Below are 17,824 nucleotides of genomic sequence, written 5' to 3' on the forward strand. Positions count from 1 at the left end.
AAAAAATAGTCCAGTATTTTCAGATTTATTTTGTAAATGGGTTAATTCATCCACATTTTCTAATAGAATCAATGAAGTGCATCAAAATAATTGCATACAAATATAACCGTAATATGTATTCTGTTAATTCAAATCTCAACCCAGCATGTATATTATCAACTAACAGTCTTTATTGTATATATTTGTTCATGCTGTTTTAATTAACGCTGTAACGGACATTTAAAGATGAAGCTTTAGTCTCTCGTTATATTCTATTCTTTCAGATGTATAAATATGTTATTAGTTTACACCACACTTCTTTATTCTCTTTATTACACATCAGTGGCAAATATATTTAAACACATTGAATGTCTCAACTATTAATGCTTATCTTAGTGAATGTGTCTTATATTTATATTTAACAATAACTCTTAATATTCATGAGTGAAATCTAAAAAGCTCATTACATCCATTTACATTATTTTTATTATATTTTTAAACCAATCAATCAGATTTTATATTGACATGTTACATCAGCTTGTGGGACGCACACAATCACAACTTTACATATTGTAGTAATGTAATAAAATATTAAACAATGTATCCATGATTACACAAAGTATAATGCAAGTAACCCCATTTGTGTTTTGGCTTAAACTGTTTGTCAACAATTCTGTTCTTTTTTGTTTCATGTTTTTGAGCAAGATGTGTCTCGTTTCCTGTTTTGAAAGAATATGCTTTTATTTTGAAGGCGTTTCGCGGAGTTACAAAGGAAGTTGCAGCGCGGATTTAAGGTTACGTTTACGGCAAATATGTCCGATTTAAACACGAAACAAGGACTAAAGTAAAGGTGTTTGCGCTCCCCGAAGAGGCACAAGGTTAGTTTCTTTGTAATGAATGTAATAACTATGTTCAAGGACTTGTGTGTATGCTATATTAATGCTAACGACGGGTACGCTGACACATCATTATTGTGTTGTGCCTTTGTACACAGCTCTGACGTTGGTTTGGGGAACTATTCATACAAACTAATATGACCAGTCAAGTGCAATCTGTCGGAGGGGTATGCTACATATAATATACAATATGTGACATAGCTTAACCCGAACCAGGGTTAGGGATAGCTTAACCCGAACCAGGGTTAGGGATAGCTTAACCCGAACCAGGGTTAGGGATAGCTTAACCCGAACCAGGGTTAGGGATAGCTTAACCCGAACCAGGGTTAGGGATAGCTTAACCCGAACCAGGGTTAGGGTTAGCTTAACCCGAACCAGGACCCCGTTCCTCTTACAGGCTAATTTACGTTAGCTGGATAAGCAGCTCCCTTCCTCAGAGATACCATTGATGAAGTGATATTAGTTAATTAATGTTGCATAATTCTTATGACGTCATGATGACTTCCTATAGTGTGATATTAGTTATATTAATGTTTCATAGAGTTCTTATGACGTCATGATGACTTCCTGTAGAGTGATTTAGATGAGAAGTTTTATTCAGAAACGGACACAGTGAAAACATGAAGCTGAACGGAGCTCTTCTCTGATTGGACGATCGTAGATACGCTCTCTTTGACCAATCAGAGAGCAGCATGGTTGTGATATAAACCCGGTGCTGCCGGCTCGAGGACACTTTTCTCTTTGAGTTAACTAAGAAACCAACAGCTACAACATGTCTGGACGTGGAAAGGGAGCCGGTAAGACCAGAGCGAAGGCCAAGACCAGGTCCTCCAGGGCCGGGCTCCAGTTCCCCGTCGGCCGTGTCCACAGACACTTGAGGAAGGGTAACTACGCCCACCGTGTCGGCGCCGGAGCTCCGGTGTACCTGGCGGCGGTGCTGGAGTACCTGACCGCTGAGATCCTGGAGCTGGCCGGCAACGCGGCCCGCGACAACAAGAAGACCCGGATCATCCCCCGGCACCTGCAGCTGGCCGTCCGCAACGACGAGGAGCTCAACAAGCTGCTGGGCGGAGTGACCATCGCTCAGGGCGGCGTGCTGCCCAACATCCAGGCGGTGCTGCTGCCCAAGAAGACCGAGAAGGCCGCTAAGAAGTAGAGGCCCGGACCACCACAACAACAACAACAACAACGGCTCTTTTAAGAGCCACGCACACAACTAGAGACAACATCCTTTTATATTAATGTGATCAAGGGTTTAGATCTGGTTCAATTAAAAAAAAAGATCTTAATGAATCTACATGAATATTTATTTAGAAAACTTGATTATCTACTTTACCTAAATCTAATTAAATTACATGAATTGTAATAACGAGAACTACTATTCTTTTCAACTAATAATTATCCTTTTGGTTTTATATCTGATGATTATTAGACATATATATTTAAATGATAATATATATAAGGAGTATCTGACCGTTGACAGGATTGACTTGTATATATTTTTACTCTCAAGTTAAATCTTACTTTGTTCGCGCATGCTCAGTCTCGAACACAAAGCGCAGCCAATCCTGTGCGAGCGACGGCACAGTCTCATTAGCATCACGGGCGCATATACACAACTCAGGAGCGACACTGAGTCTTCAGTTAAACTAAGATACTTGAACCAAGATAACATGCCGGAACCCAGCATGAAAGCGCCCAAGAAGGGCTCCAAGAAGGCCGTCTCAAAGGCCACTAAGACCGGCAAGAAGAGGAGGAAGTCCCGGAAGGAGAGCTACGCCATCTACGTGTACAAGGTGATGAAGCAGGTCCACCCCGACACCGGCATCTCCTCCAAGGCCATGGGCATCATGAACTGCTTCGTGAGCGACATCTTTGAGCGCATCGCCGGCGAGGCCTCCCGGCTGGCTCACTACAACAAGCGCTCCACCATCACCTCCAGGGAGATCCAGACCGCCGTCCGCCTGCTGCTGCCCGGGGAGCTGGCCAAGCACGCCGTGTCTGAGGGCACCAAGGCCGTGACCAAGTACACGAGCTCCAAGTGAAGCTGCTGCTAGACCTCCAGCACAACGGCTCTTTTAAGAGCCACCCACCGACACGGTTCCCTATTTTATTATTATATAAACCACCACCTCTACCGAGACACGGTCCTCTTTATTATATTTAATATTATCTTAATCCACTGCAGTACGGCAAAGTACCACGAGATGGCGTAGAAGTACATTCAACCCTCCTGTTACCATGGTGACACCATTCAATGCTTCATATTTCATGGCTGAATAATTTAATGTACAACTCACCCCGGGATGTTTTAGCTGTATAAAACTAATAATAAATATCAACATGTTACACATTTGTTGTTGTTTTGGGTTAAATTGAGGTTTTACTACGACATGCAACGTTCAAAAGGAGGAGAATGATGATGATGAGGCCTCCTCTGATGAAGATGACCCTCCTGTTGTCTCTCAACCATCAGAAAAAATGTTAAAATTGTGTTCTTGATTCTTAGTTTTTCATTCCAAATGTTATAGATAAGAACAATATGTACTTATAAACAATATAAAGCCATTAAAACACCTAAAATATATATTTTTCCAACAAGCATAAAGTCACATAAACTTATTTGCCTTTATTTAACCAGGTCCAGACCGCTTGTTCAAGGGAAGCCAAGACAGCAACAGTCACAAGACAGAAATTACATAACAGATAAAATACATAAAGAAAAAAGGCAACAGGACTAAAGCTCCGGATTCACACCAAAACAAGAACAAGTGCTATGAAGCCGCTCCAAGTTCTCTCACACGAGTCTTTAAAGTTTCACGGTTGCTCCTTTAAGTTGTTTGCAGTGCATTCCAAGCAGCAGGTGCAGTGAACTTAAAACAGTGCTTATCAAATTCAGAGTGAACCTTGGGCATAATTAATAAATAAAGCTCATTGGAACGTAAGCAATAATTGCTCTGGGATGTAAAGATGTAGTTCCATAAGTAAGGGGAGCAGACCCAAGATAGCTTTATAAATACAAATCAGCCAATGTATAAGGCGGAGATGGCCACTCAACTGAGTGAGGGCTTTACAACCAGTGAGGAACCTGAAGGCACCATGACACACAGTGTGTAGAGACGCAGACAGTTTGCTGGGGCATTCATATAGAAGAGATCACTGTGATCCAGTACAGGGAGGAAAGTGGTAGCAATCAACTTTGTTCTGGTAAAAAATAGAAAAACAAGATTTGTGACTGTAAGAGTTCAGAGAGTCTCGAGCTGCCTGGTGCTTGGAAGAAGAAGCTCCGAAGCCAGAGATATATAATAATCATTATTTAATCATAACAAACAAGAGTCATCTGTATACATACATGGTCCAGGCCCGGACGCGCTCACATGGCTTCACTTCCACAGTCTCCTGACGTAGCCAACAGTTTCTGTCTGGCGTCACCACGTAAGAGACCAAATTCACGTCTTACAATTAGTTTTATTCTCAGTCCATTCGCTGAGCTAAGCTCCCATTGGTTAGTGGAGGTATTCATGTAAATACCTTTCAGAGACACAGCATGCTGCTGACCAGAGAATAAGACATGAGGTTCACACCTGAAGGTTAGTTCCATTGGTTAGTGGAGGTATTCATGTAAATACCTTTCAGAGACACAGCATGCTGCTGACCAGAGAATAAGACATGAGGTTCACACCTGAAGGTTAGTCCCATTGGTTAGTGGAGGTATTCATGTAAATACCTTTCAGAGACACAGCATGCTACGCTGACCAGAGAATAAGACATGAGGTTCACACCTGAAGGTTAGTCCCATTGGTTAGTGGAGGTATTCATGTAAATACCTTTCAGAGACCAGAGAATAAGACATAAGGTTCACACCTGAAGGTTAGTTCCATTGGCCACTTCAAAGAATGCCTCCAATCGATAAGCTAGCGGGGTCAAAGCTCACACTTCCGGTCAAGGACAGGAAGTTCCTCTTCAGAATAAAACCCTATTATCCTGCCTTCAGAATAAAAGCAACATCTCAGGTTTCAATCGGCATCCATTTAACTATTGTCTAAACAATAAAACATCCATTCATTCTCATGCATCATACAATTAATCATTACATTTGTTATTAACAAACAGAAAAATAAAACAGTGATCCTCTCTTATGCTTCATAATACATTCCTCAGAATATTCCTCAAATTAATTATCATATCTTTCTTTATGTATTAATTTAAAACATAACCTCTCTTATCTACATGTGCACGTGTATATAAAATCCACTACAACTCAACAGTGACGGAAAAAGAATCCCAGTTTCACCGTTAATTTTTTCACCAGATTTTCTACATTTGGTTTACAAGAAAGTCGATCAGCAATTAAAATGCCGAGATACTTGTAACAGTTCACAAGTTCAATTTCATACCCTTGCAATGACAACATGCCGGGTGGAGACACAGGCCATTGGAAAATATCAACAGTTTGGTTTTGGCGGCATTAAAGACGAGTCAGCTGATTTTCCACAAGGTTAAAAGCAATTCGTAAGTTGCCAAGGGCCTCGGCAAGAGTGGTGCCACAACAGTATATAACTGTCATCAGCATAAAAATTAAATTTGGCATTTGGGACGTTACTGCCCAATGTATTTACATAAATAACAAACAGAATCGGGCCCAGAACTGAGCCCTGTGGCACACCAGTAGAGACATTTAGCAGTGTGGATGAGCTGCCTTCAAAACAAACACATTGTTTTCTATTAGACAGATAATTATTAAACCAGCCAACAACCTGCCCAGATAAACCGATATCAAGCAGGCGTTGCTTCAGAATGGAATGATCCACTAATCCATCATTTGAATTATAATAATTTTCTGGAGGTTTACATTGCTGGGGTCAAAGATGTTAGTACATGTGAAGGCAACAGGAGGTTAAACACCGTTGAACCTGTCTGTGGTTTTCAGGTCTGTCTTTCAATCAGAGGGTCGCCGGTTCGATCCCCGCTCATGGCCCGTTGACGTGTCCTTGAACAAGACACTTAACCCTGAGTTGCTCTATGGTAACGTCAGCTAAATTAAATGTAATATAAACTTATATTCCACTCGTTCCATGTAATAAAGTTACCTGCATGTGGAAATAAACATTATTTAAAAAAACATTGCTTTTTTGATCAGAAACCAAAATCTTGTGCTTAATTTGTCATGTTTAGTTCATTTAGTCAAATCTAAAACATTTTTTTTTAAAGAAAGTTAAATAGTTGTTTGAGTTGTTATTGATTATTTATAAAATGTTAATACACGCTCAGACTGAAGGAGGATTACTAACTTGTTTATTCAACCTTTATATTGACATGTTTATATTTGTTTATATCTTATTTGTATGGTTGTTTTTTGTTGTTTAAAAACGTTCCTCAAAGAAAAAGCAACAAGATCATCCATCAAACAGGAAAACATCTTTAATATATCACAGTACAGTAACTCTATGTTTTTATTTTGCTTTTCATGAAGTCAGACGTTTGGATTGTTTTCTCACATTTATATTATTTATAGAAATTGCACGTTTGTTTTTCATGTTTATTCTTTTATTTATTGTATGTGTAAAACAATAATCCTGAATCAGTTTGACACAACCTCATTAATAATAATAATAAATATGTATATTTTTATCAAAATACCTTTTAATTGTGACAAACTTTACATTAGAGGTACATTACACACAAACACCTGTGACTGTGTCCACGTTCACTTCTGCATTATGGGACTTATTCGGTGCATTTATTAAAATACAAAAACGACCGTTATTGTAAAATCTGGTCCCGAGCTCCGACGTGCGATCCGCGGCTCTACCTGAGACGGGTAACCGCCCAGATCCAGCCGCGCACACCTGTGTGTTTACTGCCGCCGACCACTGCTCGGATTCGGACCCAACAAACCTCATCACCGCGGAAACGTCCGTGCTGTCGCGTCCTCGAGCGTCTCCGTTAACCGGACCACCGGCGTCACGTGTCACACGGAACACTTTGACCCGTTTTTAGAGCCCAAATGTGGAGGAAACATGCTGCGAGTTGCACAAAGTCACCGTGAATCCGGGAGGTTTGGAGCTTCGCCGGGGTAAATAAACGAGTCCTCGGGGCCGAACGCGACCCCAGTGTGGAGGGGAAAGTGTCATCTCGCTGCCGCAACAACGGCTGTGTTTAAAAACGGTTCTCTTTTGTGGATTTTATCCCCAAAACGGTGGAAGAGAAAACACAAGTATCGCCATGTTTCATCAGCTCCGCAGAGCGGCGGTGCCGGTTGACTCTCTACGGTTCTCATGTGCTTTATAAGAAGCGCCTCTTGCTGTCAGAACGACACAAACACACAGACAGCAGAGATGGCAGAAGAACCTCCAGCAGCTCCCCCGGCGGTCAAAGCCCCGAAGGCCGTGAAGGCCGCTAAGGCGGTGAAGGCTGTGAAGGCCGTGAAGGCAGTGAAGGCCCCCAAATCACCGAAGAAGAAGGCGGCCCGCCCCGCTAAAGTGGCACAACCCCTCCAGAAGCTGGTTATCGCCGCGGTGACCAACTCTGACGCCCGGAAAGGGATCTCTCTGCCCGGCATCAAGAAGGCGCTGGGCGCCGATGGCATCGACGTGGCCAAGGCCAGGGGTCGCATCATCAGCGCGGTGAACAAGCTGGTGGCTGACGGGTCTCTGACCCAGGCTACCGGGTCAGGGGCCTCCGGCTCCTTCAAGCTCACCAAGACGGCGCCCAAAACCGCCAAACCGGCGAAGAAAGTGGCGAAGAAGAGCATCAAAGCCGCCGTTAAACCCGCTGCCAAGACGCCCGTGAAGACGGTTAAGACAGCGGCGAAGAAGTCTCCAAAGAAGGCCGTCAAGAAGCCGGCAGCGAAGCCGGCTACCCCTAAGAAGACGACCCCCAAAAAAGTGACCCCGAAAAAGGTCACCAAGCCCGCAAAGAAGGCACCCGCGAAGAAGAAGGCTCCGGCCAAGAGAGCTGCAGCGAGGAAGTGAAGCGGCCCTTCCAGCAGCACTAGTGCACCAAACGGCTCTTTTAAGAGCCACACACATTCAAAAAGAGCTTCTTCCTGTTATTATGGTCTGATTTAGTTAAACATAACGAGTCATTAGTTATTTATTTAAACAGGTTCTAAAACTCTTAATAACTGCGTATGCTGTCTTCATTACCGGAAATTCAGACTAGTTTATTGCATTCATTTTACAGTAATGCCATCAAAACGAATTAAAATTATATTTACACTTTATGACAGAAAACAGACGGCAGCTTGTTACAGTACTAAATAGACAAGATGTAATAATCCAGTTGTATATTATGAGTAAAACATAAAGATGTTTTATTTCTCTACCAGTGACACATTTAATTATGTAAGTAATAATAACCGACAAAATAAAAAAATGGAAGTATAACCAACTCTTGACCAGCGCTTTGCTGATCTATTATGAATCTGTTGATCATAATGTACACAATAAATGCTGTTTGTTAGCATTCAAGTAAACTACCGTTAAAAATAGATAGATAGATATATACTTTATTAATCCCCACAGGGAAATTTGTTTATAAATAAAAACAATCATGAAACACTGACAGTTATATTATTAAATCCAGCTTCCATTCATTCTCTACGGGACCTCAACACATTAATATATAAATCAATTAATGGAACTGTGTTATAAAAAAAAGAAAATATATATTAATTGTTTTGATCATCAACAATATTGAAACTGAGCCTGTCTGAACGTTCATTCATTCGGTTATCCAGCAGCTGTGTGAGCGGTTTACTTTGTATTCATTTGGTCCAATAGCAGCGCAGCTACAGCGTGCGCGTGACTCCCCGTGTGGACCAATCCGCGCCGTCCTGAATCCGGCAGCTTCTTTATAAAGCCGCTGATCCCACACAGACCCCATTCCTTCTCTATCTGTGAACACGGAGCACACCGAGTAACTACAATGGCCAGAACCAAGCAGACCGCCCGTAAGTCCACCGGAGGAAAAGCTCCCAGGAAGCAGCTGGCGACCAAAGCTGCCCGTAAGAGCGCCCCGGCCACCGGCGGCGTGAAGAAGCCCCACCGTTACAGGCCCGGTACCGTGGCTCTGAGGGAGATCCGCCGCTACCAGAAGTCCACCGAGCTGCTGATCCGCAAGCTGCCCTTCCAGCGCCTGGTGAGGGAGATCGCTCAGGACTTCAAGACCGACCTGCGCTTCCAGAGCTCCGCCGTCATGGCGCTGCAGGAGTCCAGCGAGGCTTACCTGGTCGGCCTGTTCGAGGACACCAACCTGTGCGCCATCCACGCCAAGAGGGTCACCATCATGCCCAAAGACATCCAGCTGGCCCGCCGTATCCGCGGAGAGAGGGCTTAGACTGACCTGAGACCAGCCGAGAGGCACCACAACGGCTCTTTTAAGAGCCACTCACAGACTCTGACTGAGCTGCAGGTCCTGTTGATTTAGACACATTAATATACAAGTTTATTGGATTAACAAATGCATCTTTTTTTACTTATTTAATCTGTTTCTTTCTTATTGGCTTTTGATCCTGACTTATTAGCTTGATGATAAATAAGGATTACTTAGGATCACACTAGTTTGAGTGGCTCTTGAAAGATGCATTTGAAGATGTATCATCCATCAACTCTTCAATTACCCTTGAACCATGTTGTGCTCAGCACCTTCATGGACCCTTCCTATAAATACATGGATCAGGTCTTTCTCTCACTTTCCAAACTCATTGTCAGTTATTGTTCACTTATTAGTATTCCCACACTCGCTTTATTCAATTGACATTTCCAGTTTATTTTGTACAGTCCAACATCACAAACTCACACACAACCCTGACCTTTGACCTCACATGTGGTGCCACTGACTGAATACTCCATGAAGTTAACTAATTATTTATTCAGTTCAAATAATCACTTCAATCACTGTGGACACAGATATGACACTTTTAGTTACATATGGAGAACTGACGCCACAGAAGTGTATCGCAATTAACCAAGAAGTGATATTTTATACCGTGTAAAGTGGCCATTTAAATAGAACCCTGTAACCTGTGTACTATCACTAAAACAAGAAGTTTACTGCTGAAATGTACTACAGTTATGAAGTAGCTGTAGAAGTTTATGTTTTTTTATTACTTCCTCTATTAGCAACTTTGTTCAAATGTAATTCTATATATTGTAATTCTTAATTTCATCCTTTACAGATATCGTGATGAACATCATAAATAGCTTTAAAACTTTATTTTTCATACAAAATATGATTAAAAACTGCTGGATTGTATTTGTGTGTTGTGTGTACATCATGAACTGTCTCTGTCATTAACAATATATAATTATAAATATTATAAACATACGAATTACGCTTTGAGTTGAGCTGTTTGTGTCAAGCGGAAGCGACACAGTGAAAACATGAAGCTGAACGGAGCTCTTCTCTGATTGGACGATCGTAGGTACGCTCTCTCTGACCAATCAGAGAGCAGCATGGTCGTGATATAAACCCGGTGCTGCCGGCTCGAGGACACTTTTCTCTTTGAGTTAACTAAGAAACCAACAGCTACAACATGTCTGGACGTGGAAAGGGAGCCGGTAAGACCAGAGCGAAGGCCAAGACCAGGTCCTCCAGGGCCGGGCTCCAGTTCCCCGTCGGCCGTGTCCACAGACACTTGAGGAAGGGTAACTACGCCCACCGTGTCGGCGCCGGAGCTCCGGTGTACCTGGCGGCGGTGCTGGAGTACCTGACCGCTGAGATCCTGGAGCTGGCCGGCAACGCGGCCCGCGACAACAAGAAGACCCGGATCATCCCCCGGCACCTGCAGCTGGCCGTCCGCAACGACGAGGAGCTCAACAAGCTGCTGGGCGGAGTGACCATCGCTCAGGGCGGCGTGCTGCCCAACATCCAGGCGGTGCTGCTGCCCAAGAAGACCGAGAAGGCCGCTAAGAAGTAGAGGCCCGGACCACCACAACAACAACAACAACGGCTCTTTTAAGAGCCACGCACACAACTAGAGACAACATCCTAAATCAAAGGTGTTTTGGAGACAGAATATTTATTTACTAACATAAATTTAAGTGTCCATAAATATCCAAAAATCACCGTAAGCTATAGAACTTATTATACGAATTACTTGTATATTTTATTGATAATTAGTCTTTTTCCTTATTACTCATGTTATGCTCACGTCCTGCTTCTATAGTTTAGTTTGTATACTTCTGAGGATCATAAAAAACATTTATAACCTTTAGTCCACATTTACTCATTCATATTAATGACTCAGCCGTATATATATTTATATACGTTTATATTATGTACTCATTCTTCTCTCTAAACTCTGCATAGTCCTGTTAATAATAATAATAATAGATATTTTCTAAAATGAAGCTTTATATTTCTTGAGTTGAGTATATTTGTTGACTTTAATGAGATTGTTGAACACAAGATGGCAGCAGGAGAAAACAATACGTTGAGCTTTGAGGAAATCATTAACTGGGGAAAAAATGTGGGAATTATTATCACGCTTTATTTGTAAAAAAAATCAGAATGATGTTAGATTCATTCATTAATTATTTTTTAAACAAACAACCAATAATTTCTTATCTGCGCAGTTTCAGGTTCTTACATTTTTACAAATATGCTGTTGAGTTGTAGTGGATTTTATATACATGTAGATAAGAAAGTTTATGTTTTAAATTAATACATAAAGAAAGTTATGATAGTTACAGCTGATAGACACAGCTGTAACTAATTACCTCCAACTCGGGTGTATAACCAGGTTGGGGCTTGTAGCGTCAGGAAGACTCGGAGGATAAAGACCCAGGAGTCTTTCATGGGAGTCTTTCGGTGATGGCTGAGTATAAACATTTCCCTGTGATAATGTGTTTTCTTTCCATACCTGTGTGCACATCTACTCGTAGATATTATAGACCGCGGACTCGGTTACACATGCACCAAAATCCTTCCTCTCTTATTTATCCCACCCGCTCCACACAGACCCAGCACCTCGTCACAGGGGGCCTCTGGAACTGCCAGTCAGCTAACCGCAAGGCGGACTTCATCTCTGGCTTCGCTATCAAGCAATCACTGGACTTCCTGGCTCTCACTGAGACTTGGATCACACCAGACAACATCAACCCCTGCTGCTCTCTCCTCGGCCTTCTCCTTCAGCCACACACCCAGACCCTCTGGTCGGGGTGGTGGTTCAGGTCTACTCATCTCACCCGAATGGAGTTTTGCTCTCTACCCGCTTCCATTTACCCCACTGTCTTTTGAGTGTCATGCTGTGACGGTTACTCATCCGGTTCATCTAACCATTGTTGTTCTCTACCGTCCTCCTGGTTCTTTGGGAGACTTCTTGGAAGAACTAGACGTCCTCCTATCAAACTTCCCAGAAAATGGCCCCCCGCTCATCCTTCTGGGTGACTTTAACATCCAGACAGAAGTCATGTGACCTGCTACTCTTCCTGTCTTCCTTTGCTCTCTCTCAGTCCTTCCCCTCCTACTCACAAAGCTGGACACCACCTTGACTATATGTTCACCAGAAACTGCTCTACATCTAACCTCACTGTAACTCTACTTCCTGTCTCTGACCACTTCTTCATCTCTTACTCTCTCCCACTCTTTGGAACTTCCAGGAAAAGGCTCTCCCACCCACGACCTGACTATTACCTTCAACAACTCAGTGTTGGCTCCGCCCACGACTGCCAGGAACCTCTGTGTGACACCTGTCAGTCAACTCTCCCTGACTGCCAACATTACCACAACAACACGCTCCTGTAGGTACATGCTGTACAACATCAGGAGAATACGACCTCTTCTCACTCAGAAGGCGGCACAGGTTCTGGTCCAGGTTCTGGTCCAGGTTCTGGTCCAGGTTCTGGTCCAGGTTCTGGTCCAGGCTCTGGTCATCTCACGGCTAGACTACTGTAACTCCTCCTTCAGGTCTACCTGCTAATGCCATTCGACCTCTACAGCTCATCCAGAATGCAGCTGCTCGACTGGTCTTCAACCGACCGAAATTTACCCACAATCCTCCGCTCCTCCGTGACCTTCACTGGTTACCGGGACATGGTCTAACCTCACACCCAGGACATGGTCTAACCTCACACCCAGGACATGGTCTAACCTCACACCCAGGACATGGTCTAACCTCACACCAGGACATGGTCTAACCTCACACCCAGGACATGGTCTAACCTCACACCAGGACATGGTCTAACCTTTTGACATCAGGACAGGAAGTCTCTACAGACTAAAAACACATCTTAGTGACTACACCTTGAATAGGGAAGGTAGAGCCGTAGTAGCACTTTAGTAGCACTTAAATGTCTCTTACTTTGGACTCATGGTTTAATGCACTTATTGTAAGTCGCTTTGGATAAAAGCGCTAAATGACATGTAATGTAATGTAATGTAATTAATTTGAGGAATATTCTGAGGAATGTATTATAAAGCATAGAAAGTATGATCACTGTAATATTAACTGTAATGTGGATTGTAAGATGTTTTATGGTTGTCCTAATAATAGGATGACTCTCAGGTGACATTAGGTTTCTCTGGAGAGATTGTTAAAAATGGCTGTTTCTCAGCGAAAGAAGCTTTTATTCTGAAGGGGAACTTCCTGTCCGTGACCGGAAGTGTGCACTTTGACCCCACCAGCTTATCGATTGGCTTAAAGAATGGCTTCTTTGAAATTAATATAAACAACCTGTCTCCACTAACTGTGTCTCAAATCACTCTTAGTTGTTGTTTTTATATGCAGGTTATTGACGTTTCTCTGATTTGTTGTCACATGACGTCATAGTTTCACTGAAGCTCAGAATTTAATGTTTTTAACACAATCGGATTAAAGTGAACAGATTATTATTGGAGGAGATTTTAAATGAGACACGGAGAATAAAATGTTCAATTAAATATCAATATTTAAGCTTCTTTTGATTGTTGTTTTCTGCCGATGGCACGCGATGCGTTCAGGGACCGTCTGACAGATGAAGATCCGACAACGACAGTTTTCACATTTTCTGGCCACGATAAAGAGAATAATTTTGGCGATCGTGCTTTTCGATGTTCAGAGAGGCTGAACAGGAATATTAATGCAATCTTTTTATTTTATTGACCTTTTATTGAAAATTAGGGCAAAAAAACTTTTTTTATTTGGCTTTAAAACATCGCAACGCAGGTTTAGTCGGATCAGGTTCCGGGTTCCGGGTCCAGGATCCGGGTTCAGGATTCAGGGTTTCGTGTCACGGTGAGCAGCAGCCAGCGAGGTCGTAAAAAGGACGGCGTTTACGAGCCGCCATCAAACTTTCCATAACGTGGAGTTTTATGGTCGTTAGCTGGTTAATGTTTTACCTGAGGACAGGTGAGGGGAAGAGAAACAAGATGGACGCCCAGTTCTCACACACACATACACACACACACACACACTCACACACTCTCACACACACACACACACTCACACACACACACACACACACACACATTATCTCTTTGTTTCTTTCTTCGTTGTTCATTTTCTTTTCATTTCTATTTTGTGTTTCTTTACATTTATTAATTAATTATACAAACTGAATGGAAACGAATATTAATCTCATTTATATATTTTAGATGCTAAGAGCATTTTTTTTACTTTAAAATGTATAAATTGATCTAATTTAGCGTTTTTCTTTGGTGCTTTATTCAAACTGGATATGTTTCATAAATTAAATAAATAACGATTACTTCACAGTCCTGCTATTATTAATCATTATTATTAATCATTATTGATTATTGAGCATGTGATTCTCTCAGTCTAGTTTTATATGATGTTGTTTTGACTGGAATTAAAATAGTATTTTCCTTTTAATATGTTTTATGTCAGTGTGTTTTTTAAATAGAATTACTTCACTTCAAACAATTATTAGAAAATATACAATCTGTCTTACAATCAAATTAAACCTTTTTTTACATCAAATCTTTATTATTTCTCTGGTTGTTTTCTTTTTCTTTGTATTATTATTGTAAAACAAGAGTCTGGAGGACCGAGGACACGCTGGAGGGATCCCCCAGAAGGAGGGAGGCCGGATCAGAGCTGAAAACGGATGGAACAGTGTAGTTGATTTGTGGTTTAATGTTTAATGAAACAAATATATATTATGTATTAAATAATACAAATACTTTTGGGTGAAAAGAAAATCAATTCTGTTTTCTGCAGAATTATTCAGACCTAAAATTAGTCAATTAAGGATTTTCACAAAAGTTTTAATTCATAAAATATTGATTTGTTTCTTTGGGTTCATCATTTTTAGTTTTATTTAAATTTCACTTTCCTTTTGAATTCTCTTTAAATAAAATTCTTCATCACACAAATACATTTTATCAGAATAGTTTTCACCATTTTTGTTTTTTATTTTCTTTCACTTTTTTTCTCAAACTCTTATTTTTCAGCTTCATTGAATATATTTCTTTATTTCACCCAGATGAAGGTCAAAGGTCATTTCGATGTATTCATTCATTTTAAATTACATGTTTTTCACTTAATTTTCAATGTTTATTTGATTTGTGAGCTTTCCGAATAATAAATGTGAAAATAATAAGAATGTAATAATTAAATCTTGGACACATTTCTTAAAAGCTGTGTGGTCGAAAAATGATTTAACAGTAAATTGTGTTCATGTTTCTTATCTATTAATTTGGGGCTGATGTAGTATTTCATAAAACCTATTAGTTTTAATTTAAAGTTATTTTTGTTGGGTTAAATATCTTTATTTTCATCTGAAACGTGAATATAAGAACTCGAGGAGTTTATTAACGGTGTTGAAGCCGCTCACATCAATATAATATAATATAATATAATATAACGTCCATCAAACACTTGAAAACACAAAATCTCGTGTGTGATGAGAATTATTGTTGTTTTATGTGATTTTTACTGCAGCAGAAAACTAAATACTCATCAGTGTAAAACAATAAATCTCCCATAAATCCATAAAGAAGCTTCACGAGTGCGGCGGACGCCTGGAAGTTAGTTTATTTATATTCATATTTATACATATTATACTCATTAATACCTCACAGAGAATTAGACTTTAACATTATTTATGTATTTAATCAACATGAAACTATTTAATATTGTTGTTTTATTGCCTTGAAAATGTGATGAATTATGCAATTTTTTGTTTCTTTATCTTTTTAGACTTTTTTATTTTTAATCAGTTTTTAAATAATGACTTTTGATATTTAATTGTAGGTCTTTGTTATTTGTAATTATCGTCTCTTTTCATTCATGTTTACGTGCAAAAAAAATACATAAATAAACTTTTTTTTAAATTGTTATTGAATCTTGTGAAAGTTTGGTTGTAATTTTGTAATTTGTGTTTATGGTTGTAAATATTTTATTGTACTTTCTGAACTGAAAGCAATAATATTTTGTGAATACCAGCTGTGGAAAGTACATGAAGTTTAATCTTTAAACTTTAATTTAAATAACTGTTTGAGTCTAAAAGAGAAAATGTTTCAGTCATTTTAATAAATAAAGATTAGAAAGAAGCTTGTGTTTAATTGTTGTTTTTTAATAAATAAAAATTAATCTGAATAATTACATTGAAATAAAACACATTACAAAACATATATATTTATTTATATATATTTCTATGTGGTGTTAGTGAAGTGCTTCAGTACAATTAAAGGTACTTTTTTATATGAAGTAGTTAATGTAGCTGTAATAATAATAATAATAATAATAATACACCAGTAGTCAGAGAGCCTTTTATTGTAGAACGAGTACTTTTACTTCTAGTATACAAAGATAATAGTACTTCAGTACTTTGAGTAAATGAAGCTGATTAATAAGGAGAGGTGACCTCTGACCCCTGAGCCGTGTGTAACTGTACTAAGGAGAGGTGACCTCTGACCCCTGAGCCGTGTGTAACTGTACTAAGGAGAGGTGACCTCTGACCCCTGAGCCGTGTGTAACTGTACTAAGGAGAGGTGACCTCTGACCTCTGAGCCGTGTGTAACTGTACTAAGGAGAGGTGACCTCTGACCTCTGAGCCGTGTGTAACTGTACTAAGGAGAGGTGACCTCTGACCTCTGAGCCGTGTGTAACTGTACTAAGGAGAGGTGACCTCTGACCCCTGAGCCGTGTGGTCGTTCCCAGCGCTGCAGCGTTCATGAAGGCGTGAGAACTCCTCGGTGATTAATCCCTTCAGCTCGTCTCTCAGGCTCGTAAACAAGTGCAGAATGAATTCATAGTTTTGATACTTCGTGTTTATTGGGAGGTACTTGTACTGACAGCTGTGGTGTTTATGACATATAATGATGTCATTCAATATAATATACGTATATGTGTGTACATGTACAGTATTTATTTTATATTTACAATATAAGTATATATATTATGCGTGTAAATATGAATAAACATAACATATTGACTTATGTGTACAATTACATTTCTGGGTTTTAGGACTCATTTAAATACATTTAATGAGCTTTTTGCTCCAGTTGAGAATTATAAAAAAAAAAAAAATTAAATGTACAATTAGAAATAATTAGAAATTGAGACAAATTGAGCTGGTTTTGTTGCTTTAATTATTATTAACTTGATTTAAAACACATTAATTCAGTTTTACTGTTTGTTATTAATCACATTTTGGTGATTTTTGGAAGCTGCTGGTAAAGAAGTGTTTCTGATATTTCGTCCCCCCTCCCTCAGTTGCTTTAGGAGATGTAGCATTGTTAGCATACGGCGGCTCAGGTCGTGACCTTTGACCTGAGTGAAGTAAGACGCAGGTTAATAGGTTGTTAAACTGTCACCGACCCTCATGTGTGAGAGGTCAAATTATTAGATTATTACAAAGCAAACACACACACACACACACACACACACACACACACACACACACACTCACACACACACACACACACACATACACACACACACACACACACATACACACACACACACAGTGGCTGCTTTCATGTGTGTTTGTGTGTGTGTG

The 17,824-nt window shown here is 40.3% G+C and overlaps 5 protein-coding genes across 5 annotated transcripts; all 5 read left to right on the forward strand.

Moving 5' to 3' along the window:
* The first annotated feature begins 1,597 nt into the window (after positions 1-1,597).
* Positions 1,598-2,273, forward strand: LOC117742292 (late histone H2A.L3). Its single transcript, XM_034549432.1, has one exon. The coding sequence runs from the start codon at positions 1,648-1,650 to the stop codon at positions 2,029-2,031; it is 384 nt and encodes a 127-aa protein (XP_034405323.1). The 5' UTR covers positions 1,598-1,647; the 3' UTR covers positions 2,032-2,273.
* Positions 2,274-2,394: 121 nt separating this feature from the next.
* Positions 2,395-3,226, forward strand: LOC117742285 (histone H2B-like). Its single transcript, XM_034549426.1, has one exon. The coding sequence runs from the start codon at positions 2,411-2,413 to the stop codon at positions 2,918-2,920; it is 510 nt and encodes a 169-aa protein (XP_034405317.1). The 5' UTR covers positions 2,395-2,410; the 3' UTR covers positions 2,921-3,226.
* A 3,979-nt stretch (positions 3,227-7,205) lies between these two features.
* LOC117742284 (histone H1-like) lies at positions 7,206-8,661 on the forward strand. The gene has a single exon (XM_034549425.1). The coding sequence runs from the start codon at positions 7,214-7,216 to the stop codon at positions 7,847-7,849; it is 636 nt and encodes a 211-aa protein (XP_034405316.1). The 5' UTR covers positions 7,206-7,213; the 3' UTR covers positions 7,850-8,661.
* Positions 8,662-8,740: 79 nt separating this feature from the next.
* LOC117742286 (histone H3) lies at positions 8,741-9,569 on the forward strand. The gene has a single exon (XM_034549427.1). The coding sequence runs from the start codon at positions 8,805-8,807 to the stop codon at positions 9,213-9,215; it is 411 nt and encodes a 136-aa protein (XP_034405318.1). The 5' UTR covers positions 8,741-8,804; the 3' UTR covers positions 9,216-9,569.
* Positions 9,570-10,360: 791 nt separating this feature from the next.
* Positions 10,361-10,964, forward strand: LOC117742291 (late histone H2A.L3). The gene has a single exon (XM_034549431.1). It carries the CDS (start codon positions 10,414-10,416, stop codon positions 10,795-10,797), a length of 384 nt encoding a protein of 127 aa, XP_034405322.1. The 5' UTR covers positions 10,361-10,413; the 3' UTR covers positions 10,798-10,964.
* Positions 10,965-17,824: the final 6,860 nt, after the last annotated feature.

The sequence above is a fragment of the Cyclopterus lumpus genome, chromosome 14 (assembly GCF_009769545.1).
Source record: "Cyclopterus lumpus isolate fCycLum1 chromosome 14, fCycLum1.pri, whole genome shotgun sequence".
Classification (NCBI taxonomy): domain Eukaryota; kingdom Metazoa; phylum Chordata; class Actinopteri; order Perciformes; family Cyclopteridae; genus Cyclopterus; species Cyclopterus lumpus.